This window comes from Diorhabda carinulata, chromosome 9 (assembly GCF_026250575.1).
Source record: "Diorhabda carinulata isolate Delta chromosome 9, icDioCari1.1, whole genome shotgun sequence".
NCBI classification, from domain to species: Eukaryota; Metazoa; Arthropoda; class Insecta; order Coleoptera; family Chrysomelidae; genus Diorhabda; species Diorhabda carinulata.
In genome coordinates this window covers 4,563,835-4,582,400 of record NC_079468.1, presented here as the reverse complement: position 1 = coordinate 4,582,400, position 18,566 = coordinate 4,563,835, and the positions used below count along the sequence as shown (strand labels likewise).

Below are 18,566 nucleotides of genomic sequence, written 5' to 3'. Positions count from 1 at the left end.
TATCATTGTCATAGGGACATCAGTTTAATGTGCAATTAAATAATTTACATAGAGACCTATTAAGTACTGATAAAGTTTATTACAAATAGCAGTGAATAAGGATGGGATTTTATGAAATTCAGGTTGTCTAGATGACAAAAAAATATTTGTAATATGATATAATTTGAATATGAACGTCCTTATAAAAATGAGAATTGTTAAAATAGGTGAAAGGTTAACACAACTAAAGTTATACCATCCACCACAGTTTTAGAGGTCATGCACATACAACATATTGATATACCTAATAGGTGTATGGCCACTCATCCTGGATGGTCAGTAATAAAAACCTGCTAGTTAGAGCTCCCATTCGATGAAAAGGCACAAGTTTTAATACTAGTAACTCCTCCAGAAAATTGGATTCTTTCACTTTATATATATATATTTTTCTCTATGCTAGGAAATATACTTTAAATCTTCTATAATCTTGTATAGGTTTAAAACTAATAATTGCTCTTTGTTTAAGTTATTATGCAATATTGTATTTTAACACTATTTCAGTTACGAAATTTGAATCGTCAATAGTTGGCGCCAAAATAAAACAAAATACAACAAATGCTAGGCCATATCACTGTCCTCATTTTTAATAGATCCTCATTAAGCAAACTAACTTAAACTTAACTTACTTTCAGGTGAATAGACGCATTATTTATTAATTTTAAATCGAACATACGGCTATTTTTTTGTTAAAAAAGTCAGTTTCCATGTTTTCATTTCTAGTAATAAACAAGATGGCTACCAGCTGACTTTTAAAACACATTTTTAGCAATAATTAGATTATCAGGCAATTCAATAACAAACTTGACATCATCACACATTCTTGCACTTTTAAATATATATAAAAACCAAAAACAACACTGTTTTTTGAAATTTTTTTAACTTTTAATCTACTTGTCAAAGTTGCGCAACAGCGTCAAGATTTCTTAAAGAAATTCATGACAGTAATGCAGTTTGACCAACCTTACAAACAATATATATAACGGTACTTTCTCTAAATAGTGAAAGAAACATGTATAACTAGATAAACAACATTCAATAAACAAAATATATTATTGTTTTGAAGTCTCTCGTTATTTTTCGTTAGGAAATCAAAATAGATTTGCATATACTCATGTTGCGATCAAATAAATAAATACTGAAGTTCAAAATTTATATATTGAGGGCAGCATGTTATCGTCTTTTGAAATTTACAGTTAACTATATGCTAAGTCACATGTTTAATATTTACATAACTAGATGTCGCACAAGCAAAAGAGTGAAGAAACCTACAATATGTATTATAGTAGACTATAAGATTATAGTTAATATTGATCATTTTCAATCTCCTGCAGAAGATGGCAGGTGAAACTACATATTTTCCAAAATTTATAGTTCATTCCACAAATAAGGAATTATTCATAAGAAAAAAATTATGCTTTTCATTTGTGTTATTAAATTTTAATGAAGTATTATTCAAATTGAGCAAAAACAGCATTTCCGATTTAAAAGTTATAGCTACCTGTAAGGGTTATAATACAGCTAGAAGTCGCAGTAGCTCCGTAAATGAAGTATTCTGCATTAACGGTAAGTTGATATTAATTAAATCGATGATAGTTTCGAACTATTCCAAAAGATGACAGGCATTGTAATAAAATAAATATGTATATCAATTTAAAATAATTAATCATTTATTTTGAAAAATGACATTCAGGAACGTGTTGTTGACCTTAAATTTTTATAATTATATTATTTTCACGTTATCATCCGATATAGTATTAAATATAAGTGAAAATAATCATTTTTATCCATTTAAACATTTCTGGAAAAGTACAGGATTCTGGTGAGTTGATCTATGAATAAGACGAAAATTCAAACACATTCTTCAAGTGTACTTTGATCGAAAATCTAGCCTTATCGCGTCTTTAAATCGGAATTCTGGTTTGTGAATAAATAATATAAAATATATATTTGTATTGGTTATTATCTAACTGTTAGAAGTAGACGTTCAGTCCCGTTAAATAAAATTACATTTTATCGATAAAACTTAGTTTTTTAGTAATTCATATTCATAATGAATGCTTATAAAATTGATTATAAATGTAGAAGTTACTTATAAGCGTCAACTTTTATTTTGATTTAAACAATTTCACCACAAGGATTATTTATACGTTTTCAGCCCTCCCGATCCAAAAGAAAATGTGCCAGATTATCTACTCAGCAAAGAACAACGTACCCATTTGGCTCTTATTGGAGCGTTGCCTAATCAGGGTATACAATACGTTAGAATACATTGGTTACTGAATTTACTTGCTTTAGAAAGGTAACGCTGTACTTAAATTGAATAAAAACATATTTATATTAAGTTATAAAATAGCCCTTTCCTGTGATATCAAGTCCGTTATCAATGACACTCTTTAAAACAAAATGCATTTTTTTACTGCTCTTTTTTATTTTTCTACATGAATAATTGTATACAAATTGGCATGTAAACATTTCTCTTTTGAAAAATATCTGACATCGTTTTCTATATTGAATTTATTTCGAATTGATTTCAAATTAAAAATTTATAACTAGTTTTTATTGATTCATTACTATAATTAGTTATTGGGAAAAATGAAGTGTGGAAATTATTTTTATAAATTTTTAATTACAAGCGCAACTTACCGTACACTTGTGTAAATTTGGTTGCAGGCGTATCTACATAAAAATAATTTTTTTGTGATTTGTCTTGATTCTAGGTCTCTTATCTATTAAAATGACTTCAAAATTTAATTTTAAAACATATAAAAAAGAGTGAAAAGTAAAAAGTGAAAGAAATCGTGAAAGTAATATGAAATTCTACTTTAAAAAAAATTCACATTTTGATCTATGACAAGGACTCTTTCGTAAAGCAATAGGGGGCGGTCTACCTAACCAAATCTATCAGACTGTTTTCTGATGTTACAAATTACACCACATTATCTTACTTTAAAGTAAAATATGAATAAACAACATAATAATAAGTAATGTACTTACTTTCATGTAAACCTCACTTTATAAAATGAATAAAATGTGAGTAGCTTCTTATAGTCCGGTCAAATTAGACCAAAAAATAATATTTGATAATTATTTGAAGAGTAATTCTCATGAGAGCACAAAGCTTTTACTATAAATCCAATTTCAAAAACAAAAAAAATGTATTCAAACAAGTTTGTGTCGTATTTCAAAGTACCTATTGATAATGTAACTAGTGGTTAATTCTGTGTAACATGTGGCGATACTGTTCATTATAATAATTTTATTAGTAATCAATTGATACTGAATACACTGTTTAAACCAGCACTACACCAACAATCACAATTACACTGTCGGTAAGTTTATCCTCAGTGTCTGATGACGATAACTTGGTTATCGAAACGTGCGTTGGATAGTGTAATTGTGAGTGTTGGTGTGAATTCGGTATAAATATCGCCAACGGTTCCAGAAATTCCAACTTAGTAATCAATTAAATTAAATACTAATAATAGTTTCTATACTGAATAAATTGCAAACTCGGTAGTGTAGATATGGCTTTAAATCGATCTCAAAACAAAGTCTCCAGTCATCAAAGTCAATGGTATGACCAGTTTTGTTTTATGGCAGTTGAAAATTCAATACGTAATTGATTTTGCTACCAAACAGATGACGGAATTGACATGGTGCATATCAGCTTGCCAAATCAAGATAAATCTCATTTCAAACAATATTGATGTAGAATGCTGACATAAAATCAGTTAAAAAATAATAATAATAATTAAATAAATAACATAACGAGGAAGAAATCGATATATCAGTCCTAAAGAGCTGGAATCATGAATGTAGTAGTTTTTAGCTCCCCTGTAAAATCATACTTAGTCCAGTCTACCAAGGTAAAAATGAGGTATTACCTTCGATTTCCACGAACCTGCATCGCTTTGCATAAAACTTTGGAATTAAGCTTGACTTACCCTTATCTTCAAAATCTACCCTATTAATACGGACAAATTAGACCAAATATAAGAGTGAAGCTATATAAATTCCCACCAAGCTGAAAATAAGTGAAATTGTTTGAAATATAATTGAAAATGAAATTTTAAAGTTCCCAATCTTTCCCGTTTATGGAAAAAATTTTATTCAAGGTCAAATGTCAAAAAAATGAGTTTTTTGTAATTTTCAGCAAAACGGTGAGTTTTAGCATAAAAATATCTCAGACAAAAACTGTAGATCATAGAATTACCTACAAAAAACGTATTGATACTTTTTATCTTACGAGCCACCGTTTCTGAGATATAACGGTTCAAAATGTTGTAAACGTTGTAATTATCATAATATGTATGTGTTACTTTTGCAAAGTGTCAAATTTGAAAGTTCCCAATTTATGGAAAAAAATTTATTCAAGGTCAAAGGTCGAAAAAATGAGTTTTTTGTAATTTTCAGCAAAACGATGAGTTTTAGTATAAAAATATCTCAGACAAAAACTGTAGATCATAAAATTATCTACAAAAAACGTACTGATACTTTTTATCTTACGAGCCACCGTTTCTGAGATATAACGGTTCAAAATGTTGTAAACGTTGTAATTATCATAATATGTATGTGTTACTTTTGCAAAGTGTCAAATTTGAAAGTTCCCAATTTATGGAAAAAAATTTATTCAAGGTCAAAGGTCGAAAAAATGAGTTTTTTGTAATTTTCAGCAAAACGATGAGTTTTAGTATAAAAATATCTCAGACAAAAACTGTAGATCATAAAATTATCTACAAAAAACGTACTGATACTTTTTATCTTACGAGCCACCGTTTCTGAGATATAACGGTTCAAAATGTTGTAAACGTTGTAATTATCATAATATGTATGTGTTACTTTTGCAAAGTGTCAAATTTGAAAGTTCCCAATTTATGGAAAAAAATTTATTCAAGGTCAAAGGTCGAAAAAATGAGTTTTTTGTAATTTTCAGCAAAACGATGAGTTTTAGTATAAAAATATCTCAGACAAAAACTGTAGATCATAAAATTATCTACAAAAAACGTACTGATACTTTTTATCTTACGAGCCACCGTTTCTGAGATATAACGGTTCAAAATGTTGTAAACGTTGTAATTATCATAATATGTATGTGTTACTTTTGCAAAGTGTCAAATTTGAAAGTTCCCAATTTATGGAAAAAAATTTATTCAAGGTCAAAGGTCGAAAAAATGAGTTTTTTGTAATTTTCAGCAAAACGATGAGTTTTAGTATAAAAATATCTCAGACAAAAACTGTAGATCATAAAATTATCTACAAAAAACGTACTGATACTTTTTATCTTACGAGCCACCGTTTCTGAGATATAACGGTTCAAAATGTTGTAAACGTTGTAATTATCATAATATGTATGTAATACTTTTGCAAAGTGTCAAATTTGAAAGTTCCCAGTTTATGGAAAAAAATTTATTCAAGGTCAAAGGTAAAAAAATGAGTTTCTCGTAATTTTCAGCAAAACGGTGAGTTTTAGTATAAAAATATCTCAGACAAAAACTGTAGATCATAAAATTATCTACAAAAAACTTACTGATACTTTTTATATTACGAGCCACCGTTTCTGAGATATAACGGTTCAAAATGTTGTAAACGTTGTAATTATCATAATATGTATGTAATACTTTTGCAAAGTGTCAAATTTGAAAGTTCCCAGTTTATGGAAAAAAATTTATTCAAGGTCAAAGGTAAAAAAATGAGTTTCTCGTAATTTTCAGCAAAACGGTGAGTTTTAGTATAAAAATATCTCAGACAAAAACTGTAGATCATAAAATTATCTACAAAAAACTTACTGATACTTTTTATATTACGAGCCACCGTTTCTGAGATATAACGGTTCAAAATGTTGTAAACGTTGTAATTATCATAATATGTATGTGTTACTTTTGCAAAGTGTCAAATTTGAAAGTTCCCAGTTTATGGGAAAAAATTTATTCAAGGTCAAAGGTAAAAAAATGAGTTTCTCGTAATTTTCAGCAAAACGGTGAGTTTTAGTATAAAAATATCTCAGACAAAAACTGTAGATCATAAAATTACCTACAAAAAACATATTGATACTTTTTATATTACGAGCCACCGTTTCTGAGATATAACGGTTCAAAATGTTGTAAACGTTGTAATTATCATAATATGTATGTAATACTTTTGCAAAGTGTCAAATTTGAAAGTTCCCAGTTTATGGAAAAAAATTTATTCAAGGTCAAATGTCAAAAAAATGAGTTTCTTGTAATTTTCAGCAAAACGGTGAGTTTTAGTATAAAAATATCTCAGACAAAAACTGTAGATCATAAAATTATCTACAAAAAACGTACTGATACTTTTTATCTTACGAGCCACCGTTTCTGAGATATAACGGTTCAAAATGTTGTAAACGTTGTAATTATCATAATATGTATGTAATACTTTTGCAAAGTGTCAAATTTGAAAGTTCCCAGTTTATGGAAAAAAATTTATTCAAGGTCAAATGTCAAAAAAATGAGTTTCTCGTAATTTTCAGCAAAACGGTGAGTTTTAGTATAAAAATATCTCAGACAAAAACTGTAGATCATAAAATTATCTACAAAAAACGTACTGATACTTTTTATCTTACGAGCCACCGTTTCTGAGATATAACGGTTCAAAATGTTGTAAACGTTGTAATTATCATAATATGTATGTAATACTTTTGCAAAGTGTCAAATTTGAAAGTTCCCAGTTTATGGAAAAAAATTTATTCAAGGTCAAATGTCAAAAAAATGAGTTTCTCGTAATTTTCAGCAAAACGGTGAGTTTTAGTATAAAAATATCTCAGACAAAAACTGTAGATCATAAAATTATCTACAAAAAACGTACTGATACTTTTTATCTTACGAGCCACCGTTTCTGAGATATAACGGTTCAAAATGTTGTAAACGTTGTAATTATCATAATATGTATGTAATACTTTTGCAAAGTGTCAAATTTGAAAGTTCCCAGTTTATGGAAAAAAATTTATTCAAGGTCAAATGTCAAAAAAATGAGTTTCTTGTAATTTTCAGCAAAACGGTGAGTTTTAGTATAAAAATATCTCAGACAAAAACTGTAGATCATAAAATTATCTACAAAAAACGTACTGATACTTTTTATCTTACGAGCCACCGTTTCTGAGATATAACGGTTCAAAATGTTGTAAACGTTGTAATTATCATAATATGTATGTAATACTTTTGCAAAGTGTCAAATTTGAAAGTTCCCAGTTTATGGAAAAAAATTTATTCAAGGTCAAAGGTAAAAAAATGAGTTTCTCGTAATTTTCAGCAAAACGGTGAGTTTTAGTATAAAAATATCTCAGACAAAAACTGTAGATCATAAAATTATCTACAAAAAACTTACTGATACTTTTTATATTACGAGCCACCGTTTCTGAGATATAACGGTTCAAAGTGTTGTAAACGTTGTAATTATCATAATATGTATGAGTACACTTTGTATATACATCAGTTATGGTAGTTAAATATCAATAGGAAATCGATTCACAAAAAGTTTATCTACTTTTGCAAATTGTCAAAATCATGTACTGTTTTTACAAGCAATCACTGGCTGTGACACGACATCTGCATTTTACAGAAGGGGTGAAATAGCAGTTTGAAGTTTTTAAAAACAATAATTCAACTAGACAAGAAGTTATGGTCAACGGCATTCCCTTTCTTCTGTCTATGTACGGAACTCCTAAAAAACTACCTGTTTAGATAAGTATCGATATGTACGTTTCGTTAAAAATATTAAAAGTAAAAGTTCAATTGGCTTGTCTCCCTCCAACTTCAGTTGCTGGGGTTGGAGTTGGTCAACAATACATTAGAACCTGTTCAAACTTTACTGCATCCTGTGCCAGAAAAACCGCTGAACATAATTTTTTGCAACTGCTAAAATGGACTGTTTTGTTCTCTGGCATGTACACCTTGTCAAGGCTGGTCGAGCTCTAATATTGAATCACCAACAGTGATTCCAACGAGGCGACATGCGATACATCGCGATTTACATGCACTCAGAATGAAAATGAAAATGAAGAAAAATAAGAAAAAGAACAAGAAGAAGAAGAACAAGATGAAGAATTTGAAAGTTACGACTCGGACGATTAAATTTCATCTTTTATCTCTTCAATATCTGCTAATTTTCATTAATTTTGCAATAGTTTCAAATTAAACATGATCACAACAGACCCGTGGAAGTACACTACCTCATAGGTGGCGTGGAAACGTGTGCATATTATGACGATTGCAATTTTTACAACTTTTTGAATAAATATATCTCAGAAACGGTGGCTTGTAGGAAAAAAAGTATTGGTACGTTTTTTGTGGATAATTTAATGATCTAAAATTTTTGTCTGAGGTATGTTCATGATCAAACTTACCGTTTTGCTGAAAATCGCGAAAAGCTCATTTTTTTGACCTTTGACATCGAATAAAATTTTTTCCACAAACGGAACGCTTTTAAATTTCATTTTTAATTATATTTTAAATAATTTTACTGATTTTCATCTTGTGGTCATTTATGTAACTTCGAATGTCTAAATTGACCGGACTATTATGTTTGAAAAAAAAACATATAAATAAACATGATGAACAAGCCGAAAATATTGAAGCGGGACAATATATCAACTCAAAAATTTTAAGAAATATTAAATGGACTGGATTCAAGAAATCCCACAGGAATCTCTTATGCACAATTTTACCAAGGGAACTAGTCCGGGAGCCAGTTGCATATTTTGAATAGTCATTCCATTCCACCCAATTCTTCTTGTCCTGACAGGACAGTCGGTAAGGGAAACAACGTCCCTACGTTACGGTGCCGACAATATTCATTTTCTCTCTCGTTCGAGACACTTTATCTATACTGCGCAAGCTTTAGAATGCGCAGAACCGAGCTGGAATCTCGGATGATAGAGAACGCGTTATCTTTCTGTCTTCCTTAGTCGGAACAGCTTCCAATTAAAAAAACTGTCCGTGTAGAAGTATTACATGAAATTTTGAGTACAAATGCAACTTATCGGATAATTATATATAATTTGTTGCATATGTATTATCGTAGAATAATATTAGTCCAGGGAATAACGGTAAAAATTTGGTATCTGCTCAGAATTCCACCAAGACGCATGGATTTGCGTGGAATTTTGGAATCAAGTTTAATTTACCCTTCACTTCAAAATCGACCCTAAGTCAATATGTGAAAATTATTGTAAGGGATGAAAAATGAAAGTTAAAGCAATTAGAAAGTTAAAAAAAACATTTGTAGGATTAAAATAATGATCGCGTGATGTTTTAGGATACTATTTATTTATGTTTTTCATTATTTAATCAATGAATTTTAACTCATATTATATTCTTGTATATGTAGAAAGCAGATGTTGCCAGTGCCGTACCGATTTTTTTTCACCATGTGTATTTATTAATATGAGTCTTATTTATATTCCAAAATTTATATGCTCCGAAATAAAAAAAATGTGTTAGTTTGTTTTAGGTATAAATCTTCTAATTTTTGAACTACTTGGTCGATTAAAAAACCATTTAGTAAGAAAACTTATAATGTATAATACTAAAAAGGTTTTGAATACATTGAACCCTTTATTATTTGAAGGGAAACGTTCAAAGTGCTTCAAAATGGTACCAGTCACATGCTATAGTGAACTTTGACAGGTTATATCTCGTTAATTCTGCTAGAGCTAAGAGAAATTTTGATTGATAAAACTTTTGTTTTCTAACAGTTTCAACGTATCTTTCATAATTTTTAAGTTATTTACAAAAAATTAAATACGCTTTCTCCCTTGTAACCATTTTTTTTTCAGAATCAAGCTCTCTAAGCTATTCATCCTTTTATTTGTATTCAATTAAAGCGATTTGCGAATTTATAACATTCTATTTCAATTAGGGTGGCGATATCAAGGGTAGAAATGAGGTTTTTTCCCATGAAATGAAAGGATTCTATTTTATTTTCGACCCAACGCTCTTATTTTATGTATTACAAAGTCTTATAGTCTCATTTGAATGGTTTTTAACGAGATTCAATACATTTTTTTCGTAAAATTGACCGTTTCCCACTGATTCAATTTTCAAATTATCAAAATCTTCGGTTCTACATTTAACCTTCTTACGGTTCTATCGAGAAAATTTAAAGTATTCGAGTTATGTGTCAAAAATCGATTCAAAATATGCTTTTTTTGTAACAAAAATTCGAAATTTCAATAACGAATAAGTCAAAAAGCATTGATTTTTCGAAAAAACTCTATTGTTCAAAGAATTCCTTTATCTATAAATTTCTACGGTTAGTTTCAATAAAAAATTCACTCCGTAGTTGGAGTGGTATTCATATCGGCATAGACGGGTAGATTTTGTTTTTTGAGGTATTTACTATCTACAGTTAAATTTTCAAGCAAATCGATGCACCTTGATGGTAATTTGAGGTAAAACCATTGTTTTCTAGACTATTCTTCCAATATCAATTGTAGAAGACAGCTATGCGAGGAACAATCAATATTTCACGGCACTTATACCAAATTAAGAAATGAAAAACTATGATTATCATGAAGATAAATGCATTTGTATTGGCCGAAGCTGCCGGAAGGCGTATGTACACAATTTCTTCGAAATATTCCTGCTAGACAGTCTGTGATAAGCAGTGGCGTGGCTTGGTAAAATTAATTTAATTAATAAATATACAAACACAGCAAGTTCTCTTAAATAAATTCGAATGTTTAAGAAAGGAAAATATTCAGTAATCTGATAATGCAATCATAATAAGAATTGCTGAATGGACTAGAGTAAATAAATGTTCCTTTTATCGAGTGATCAAGAAAAAGGTTGCTGTGGATCATTCACAGAACTGAAAAGCAAAAAAGTGAAATCAGTTGACAAAGCTACTCAAGATTTTATACGTAGGACAATTTATAAAAGGAGAACAGGGCTGGACATTAGAAATAATACAGCAAAAGGTAGCAGATTATCCAGAATACAATTATACCAGCTTAGAAACATTGCGTCAAGTTTTGTCAGAATGTGGTTTTAAAGACAAAAAACTGAATAAACGGATGGCAATGACCGAATCGTCAAGGATCGTTCGAAGGCGACAAGATTATTTGCGTCAGATAAAAGTCTACCGAAGTTCTAATAGACACATAATTCATCTAGATGAAACATGGTTTGATGTAGTAAATAAAGATATGACAGCAGAATTATTTGAAAAGTGGTTTAGTGAATATCTTTTCAGTCTTCAGAACTGAGTGAAGAGGTTGTAGAGCTCGTAAAGAAAGCTCTAGCAGCAGACCGCCAAGAGCTTTGGAAAAACTGTGTTGAACATGTTATCAAAGAAGAAGATCGGTATGTAATCCTCTTTACAACCCGTCATAATTCAATAAAATGATGACTCTATTTCAGACGATTCTAACTACCAGTATTATTTATAAAGATACTTTGGAATTGAAATGTTTTTTGTCTTTTGTTTTATTTGCAACGCATTTATTTTCCTTTATGGTTTTTGCTTCGAAATTTTGTTTTCCAGAAAAAAAAACGAATGGGTTACAAAAAGGGTTCAGTTCACGTTTGGTACCCTGTTTAAACCAAACTCCCTTACAAGCAGATACATTTTACTGGTCTATTTACGTTTTTTAAATTAATATTCAGTTGTAGTAAGTTAACGAAGCGTAATAATATTTTTTTTTTCATATTTTTGAGAGTATTTATAAAAATAATGAATTTTTAAAATGAGCCTATGGTAGATCAAACAAAAAGGGTTTTTATAATCTGCAATTGATATTGGAGGAACTATAAGCACTTGTGTCTTTTTAAAAAGATAAATTATACTATATTTTCGATAAATTTGTAATTTGAAAATTCCTAGAACTCAAGTTTCTTTTACAGAAATAGTAAACATGGACGTGAATACAATTTTACTAATATGGATATATTTATGAATGTGTTGCAACAAAGTGGATTGCGTCCAGGATTTGAAATAATGGGATGTAAAAGTGATTTAGTCGATTTTGATAAAAATAAAATATTTTGGAAAAATTTAGTAAAGCAGATAGCTAGTAGATATATAGGTACGAGCTTTTATGAAATTTATTTTTGCCAGAATTATTGTCCATTGAATTAAGTCGAGACAAACCTAGAGAAGTTAATCTAACAATATAATACAAAATACAAATACCATTTTTTTCCAATTTATAAGTGTGATAATATTTTATTATGATTCTTTGGTTACATTTTACTACAATCATTTTTAGACATGTTTGGAAATGAAGTGGTAAATTGGAGATTTGAGTCTTGGAATGAACCAGATTTATTACATTACAACTGCCTCAATTTCACCAAATTAGGTAAATTTGATTTTAATTAGCTTTTTATTAATAAAACTGAGTTTTATTAGATATAATACTGAAATTTATATTTTTTTTCTTCTTATGTGCGTGAAGTACGTGGGTGATTCCGTTCTAACTGTGATATTCAATGTCCTGTATTGTTTTTTTGTACTAGTCATTAATTAATAATCAATTAATAAAAATTTTGTGTTAATTGAATAATTCTTAAGATATTTAAACATTATTTTTATACAATATAACTTGCCACTTAAAGAAAACTTATACTACATCACTTGAATGTCAGTACCGTGTCATGTCCATTCCTAGAATTTACCGATAAATTATTAATTTTTTTTGTCGTAATAAATGATTTAAACTAATCACCTTATAAATTCTAATGTTTATGATCAAACTGAGGAAAATTGATGCACTTGTTGTTTAATATCTTAAGTTACCATGTCAGTACCGTGGATAAATGAGTCAGTACCGTGGAACTCAAAATCCGACATTTGTGTCTTGCTCGTGATACTTTGAAGTTGTAGTAAATTCCTCTTAGAGTTTTATTTTTACAGTAAAATAGATGAATAATATGCATAAAAAAGTTAGAAAAGTTAAATTTTAAAATCTTGAAATTTTGAATACAAAAAATCACAGTTAGAACGGAATCACCCACGTACTTTAGACACACTTTCGAGTAAATAAAAATTTACTTTACGCACTAGTGTTTGAAGAATTAGTTATTCATGCAACAAGTGCAAAAAGTAAGAGTTTTAAGAGCAAAATATTCAATAATTAATGAACACTATCGGTTAACATTGAGAAAGTTAGGAGCCAGTGATTAGGAATGATTTAATATAAACCTTATTTGTACCATTATTATTAAAAGTAAATTCACAATTTTTGCAATTTTCAATATTAATATTTCTCAGTGAATTATTAGGACGTAATTTCGGGTATTTTCGGTATATATCGATCAAATTTAATCCTTCTTCAACTTCACTTCTAATAACAAAACGGAAAAATTAGACTATTACAGTAGGCATGACTAGAAGAGAAAAATGGGGGGCACATTGAGAACTCTTGAACACGATTATGATGGTTTTTCGAAAGTCTATAGTTTATATATATATATATATACATCTGTTTAAGCTCTTATTTTCGTCTCTCGAGCAATTGCTATGGGTCCGATTTGGTTCAAAATTAGCATACATGGCTTTTTTGGCGGCGGATTGATGTTATTAGAGTTTGGTTGAAAACAAATAAATATTTCGAGGGGTCGCAGTGCAAAAAAATGGTTTTTGACCTTTGCTCACCTCTGCAGGTCAAACGAAAAGCGACTGAAAAATGAAATTTCACATGTAGGTTCAATTAGTTGCGAGATGATTTCCTGTCTAAGGTCGAAACTTTCCATCTCCACCCCTCTCCATCTTATGGTCATTTTTGTTATATTTTCTCATTTTTTGGCCAAAAAAAGTTTAACTAGAGGGTTCGAATTTCGCATGCAAGTAGGGGTGATGTTGTAGAATTGTCTTTCTCAAGTTCAAAGTTTTCTTCTTCAGTTCTTCTAGCACAAAACGCCCGAAATCATTTTGATCGTTGTAATTGTTGAACTGGACCGCCTCCTATTTAATGAATAATACGAGTATGATCGTTGCTAGGGTGATTTTTTTTACTTCCCATTTTCGAAATTTCTTGTCATTATGACAATTTTTTCTTTGTTGTCAATTGGAATTGAACAAGAAGGTTCGAGACCACCGGGTTTATTGAAATTATGAATTTTCATTCGAGAGAGAGAGTTAACTTGTGAAATGAAAAGTTATTGAGGAATAGCAAATTTTCCATATAAATAAATAAGATTGAGAATTGATATCATTTCCAAGAAATTCATTTTATCGAAAGATTTGTTTGTGTATTAGTTAAATTCTTCATTCGACGAAAAATTCGACTTTCGTGATGGAGTTCTGCTGCTCACGGCTTTTTTTATTTTTTGAACGTGGCACTTTAATAATTAATATTGAACCTCCTTCTAAGTCTTCAATACTCAATTTTTGGATCTCATATCTACGACATGCCCTTGCGATGCCAAATATTGCAGCGACCAACAACAAATAATTTTAACATGTCTTACAAAAGCTAAAGAATAATTACTGACTTACTTTTTTTTATCAAATCCTGCAGAATTCTGTTTCATAAATGCCATTAGTTTTTTGTAATTTTTTAATAATAATGAGGGTTGAATATCTTTCGATCCTTTTGAAAAATATCTATAAAGCACATTTTCCATAAGATTTACAACTTTTTTATCTAAGCACCACTCTCTAAACCGATTATAACGAATTTCATGCGGTTTTTTTTATTCACTAGGTTATAAATTTAATGACGCTGTATTTGCTATTTCATTAACTTCTGGCGGAGTCCCGACAAATTCGTCTTCATCACTATCATCTATTTTTCCAATGATATTACTCATTTTTAAACTTTGTTTAATTGTCACAAAACAATTTTTGACCGAAATTTCTATCCAAATCATAGTAGTCGAGATCGCGAATGTTTGAGGCGTTTAGGTTTGTAAATTTTAGAAAAAAAATGTATTTTCTAGTAATTCCGTTATTCAGTAGATAATAAATATGATTGATGATAAAATAGATGATGTGTGCAATAAATATCCACTTTTTCCAGTAATTATAGTTCAGTGAAATTGTACTTATTGCATGAATGTAGAAAAAAATTTCATAATTTTTCGCCCCTCTCTCCGTTCTTGTCACAACTGGTCACACGTTGCAAATTACATTTAGAAATTATTGTATGAAAACGAAATCAGTTTTATTTCTATTCAAATTATTTTTTGATAAAATTAACATCAAATCAAAGAATTAACAACAAAAATAATTAATTATATTAATCGAATTATAGAAATTCAATAATCTCGAGTCCATGGACTACTCTAATGTGCTCCTCTATATTATCTAACGGGTGGCGCAAAAAGAACGTATGTATTTGAGTTATTTTGTAGGTTAGGGCGTCCAGTTTTAGTAGCAATGGCGCAGTGGACCGTGGCGCATCGCGTTTTCGCTGTTGATCATTTCCTCAAAAGTAATGAATCTGTTATACTGTTGAACGGATTTCCACGAAATGGTTCGATACCTGATCGCAACACAATACTTCGTTGGGTTGCCTCTTTACGCACAATTGGATCAGTTATGAAGTAGAAGTCGTTTGGTAGTCCTTGCACAGCGCGAAGTCCTCGCCGCTCCCCTTAACTTCTAATGTAATTTATGGATGACCCCTAGTGCGTTAAAAACCGTATTAAGGTCTCCGTAGTGTCGTGGCTAGGCTAGGAGGTCCCTGGTTCAGTCGCGCTGATGTTATTTTTTTACTTTTCTACTTATTTGGTAATAATTGTTATTTTAAGCTGGGATTTATACATACCGAAGAGAAGAATTGATAAATTCAATTACTGCACAAAATCTGTTGTTTTGTTAATTTGTTCTAATCCCGATTAAAAAGTTCAAAATATTAATAGATATACATTTTATAAGGAAAATTACCATCAAACTTCTGTATTTTGATAAAATTTTCGCTAGTAGAAAAAATATTGTATGCAATTCGTCTGTAAAGGCTTTTTTGGTTATGGTATCTGGTTTTCTATAAGTTCCCATATAATTTAAATGATCCCCATCCAGGGCTGTTTTCAAAATTTCAACTACATTTCTTTCAAGTGTACAGAGTTTGTTGAGTAGCAGGTTTTTTTGTTACAAATTGGGTTTTTCTACTTTGCTCAACTAATGTATAACAGGTGATTGATTAGTGTGATGGAATTCAGTGCCTTCTTTGTCCTTTCAGATATGAATTTCGAAAATTTGAGGGATTATATTCATCATTAGAATCCACATTTTGAAATTATTTATAATCACCGAATAGTGAGTCATATCAAAGTTACATTTTTTTAAACGAAGCACTCTATATATTATTACTTATTTGGTATCAGTTTGACTTTGAAATTACAAAAATATAGTGTAACGATGTGATCTATAGGGTATTCAAAAAGTTATAACCAATTTTCTATAAAAATCGTAACAAGTTTAATACCCTGTACAATGTATGGGAAAGATCTGATGAATGAAGATCTGTTGCGGTCAAAGGATTCTAATAGTAGTAAAAACTATGGAAAATTATCTATTTCGTTAATATTAATTGAATCTGATACAGGGTGAATCAAAATACTAATAGATTTTTTTCTCGGTTTTTACAAATGTATTTTATGTGAGTATCGAAAAGTACTACCAACATCTTCTTTTTTATCAAGTAGTACCTTCACCTAAAGTTATTAGTTTTTGAGACAGTTTGACTTTTCTGTGCGATTTGGCTGCGATTTATTTAACATTTTATCTTTGTTGTTTGGTACTGCAGAAGAGTATGTTACAATTTGTAATTTATTCTTAATGTAACCTCAGAAAAATGAGTTCATTTTATTAAAATCTGGTGACTTTGGTGCCCACTATACTGGATAATTTTTACCGCTCCATCTATCATCATTCAGTTCACCTTTAATTAATTGATTAGCGTGAGCAGGCGCACCATCATGCAAAAACTACTCAGAAAAATAAAGTCCAACTACATATTCACCGATATCCCACCATGCATTTCATGGTGTCGCATTATTTAGCTTATATACAAAATATTCTTCTGTCAATTACCTTGAGTGAAATAGTTTGGATGCTAGTGTCAATATAACCAACCCTGTAATTTTTAAAAATTTTTGTATGTATGTGTTTTATTTTTCATTTCAATGTTTGGTGTATCTCGTACAAAAACTCTTGTTAATCCAGTCAGTATTTAAATTCTATTTTCCTTTGAAATTTTTTCGCTTTCATATTTATTTTCCGGAATTCGTTCCACTTATTTTAATCACATTGTCTCAACGTTTCAGAATACTTCGACTACGTCGTAGGATGCAACGAAGGGTTAAAATCCGCTTTTTCTGCTTTGAATTTGTCTTATAATTTTGGTGGACCGGCGGGTCTATTTAGAGATAAAAACCATCCTCTCTGTTGGGGCATTTTGGAATTTTGCTCTTCTGCTTCGGTTGATTTGTGCCCTTTCAAATATATTTCTTTTCATAGAAAAGGCGGGGGAAGGGCTAGCGGGGTTTTAAACGGAAGTTTAGAGGCGATGGACCGCATTTTTGACGAGTTTCCAAAGTTGAAGACCTTTCCGGTGTCCAATGAGTAAGTAAAATTCATATATATTTTTTTCAAAATATCCGCTTTTAACAAACACGTGAAAAATTTGAATATTTAATGATTACACTGGCAATTTGTTTTCCTCACACGAACTTTGTGATGATTAATAACTAATTAATAATAATAATAATCAATAACTTTATCAATCAAGTTTAATTTCAGTTCGCTTGAAATTTTCCTTAATAAATCTAATATTGAAAAAGATATGTTCAATACAACTTGGTACGAACCGTGTAACTAGCGCCCTCTACGAGAGTCAGACATAAAAACTAATTCATTGGATGTATCAGTTTCCAAAACTTATTCATATAAAATTTTATTACAATGTTGCCCGTAGTTGCCTCAAAATCTTAAGAAATGTGTATTGTTTGCAAACCCCAAATATTTTGCCGTTTCCTATCTATCCTGGACACCCTATATATGTTGTGTAACGTGTCCTATTAGGTTGTTCTAGAGCATGTAAGTGATTATTAATTTTGTTTGATTCATCCCCACTAAATTCAAATACACTATCCAAACTTATCACCGCCCAACAGACCATTCCTACATAGTTCCGAACTGCCTGTGCCAAAGCCTCTAATAAACCAAAAGTCAGGATTCTATTTCTAGTCCGGAATTTCTTCTTAGTCAACCCGATAAGGTATCTCAAGAAAGTGACCCAAGCTATGAATCGTAAACTTCAAAGGAACCGCATTTATTGATACGAAGTGATTTGAATTTGTCTAAAAACGAAGCTGAGCTTTTGGGATCTGGCATAAACGACTGGAATTTACTTTCTCCTGGTACGAAGATTTCTTACTGTCGACATCGTGACGATGGAGTGAAACCTTATTTTTCCAAAGCAGATGATTTAGTTTATTGTAATAACATTCCTGTAGTGATGAATTTTGAATATGATCCAAGTCACTGACGATTGCTCATTGACTCATCAAAAACTAGCTTGAAAGCAGTGTCCGATTGCCCATGGTTCTGATATGAAAGAG

General features: G+C 30.2%; 2 protein-coding genes across 3 annotated transcripts in view; one reads left to right on the top strand and one right to left on the bottom strand.

The window, feature by feature from the left end:
• Nucleotides 1-987, bottom strand: part of LOC130898317 (histone-lysine N-methyltransferase ash1) — a 131,196-nt gene extending 130,209 nt beyond the window's left edge. Inside the window, exon 1 of one of the 2 annotated variants that reach the window (XM_057807530.1) lies at nt 284-987. In XM_057807530.1, the coding sequence (XP_057663513.1) occupies nt 284-306 (23 nt within the window). In that variant the 5' untranslated portion in view covers nt 307-987. The remainder of the gene's footprint in view (nt 1-283) is intronic. The other variant, XM_057807531.1, reaches the window with a different exon arrangement.
• A 688-nt stretch (nt 988-1,675) lies between these two features.
• The window catches only part of LOC130897792 (alpha-L-iduronidase), a 55,788-nt gene continuing 38,897 nt past the window's right edge, over nt 1,676-18,566 (top strand). Inside the window, 5 exon segments of the mRNA XM_057806696.1 lie at nt 1,676-1,858; nt 2,195-2,338; nt 11,901-12,082; nt 12,266-12,358; nt 17,271-17,568. Coding sequence (XP_057662679.1) covers nt 1,719-1,858; nt 2,195-2,338; nt 11,901-12,082; nt 12,266-12,358; nt 17,271-17,568 — 857 coding nt within the window. The 5' untranslated portion in view covers nt 1,676-1,718.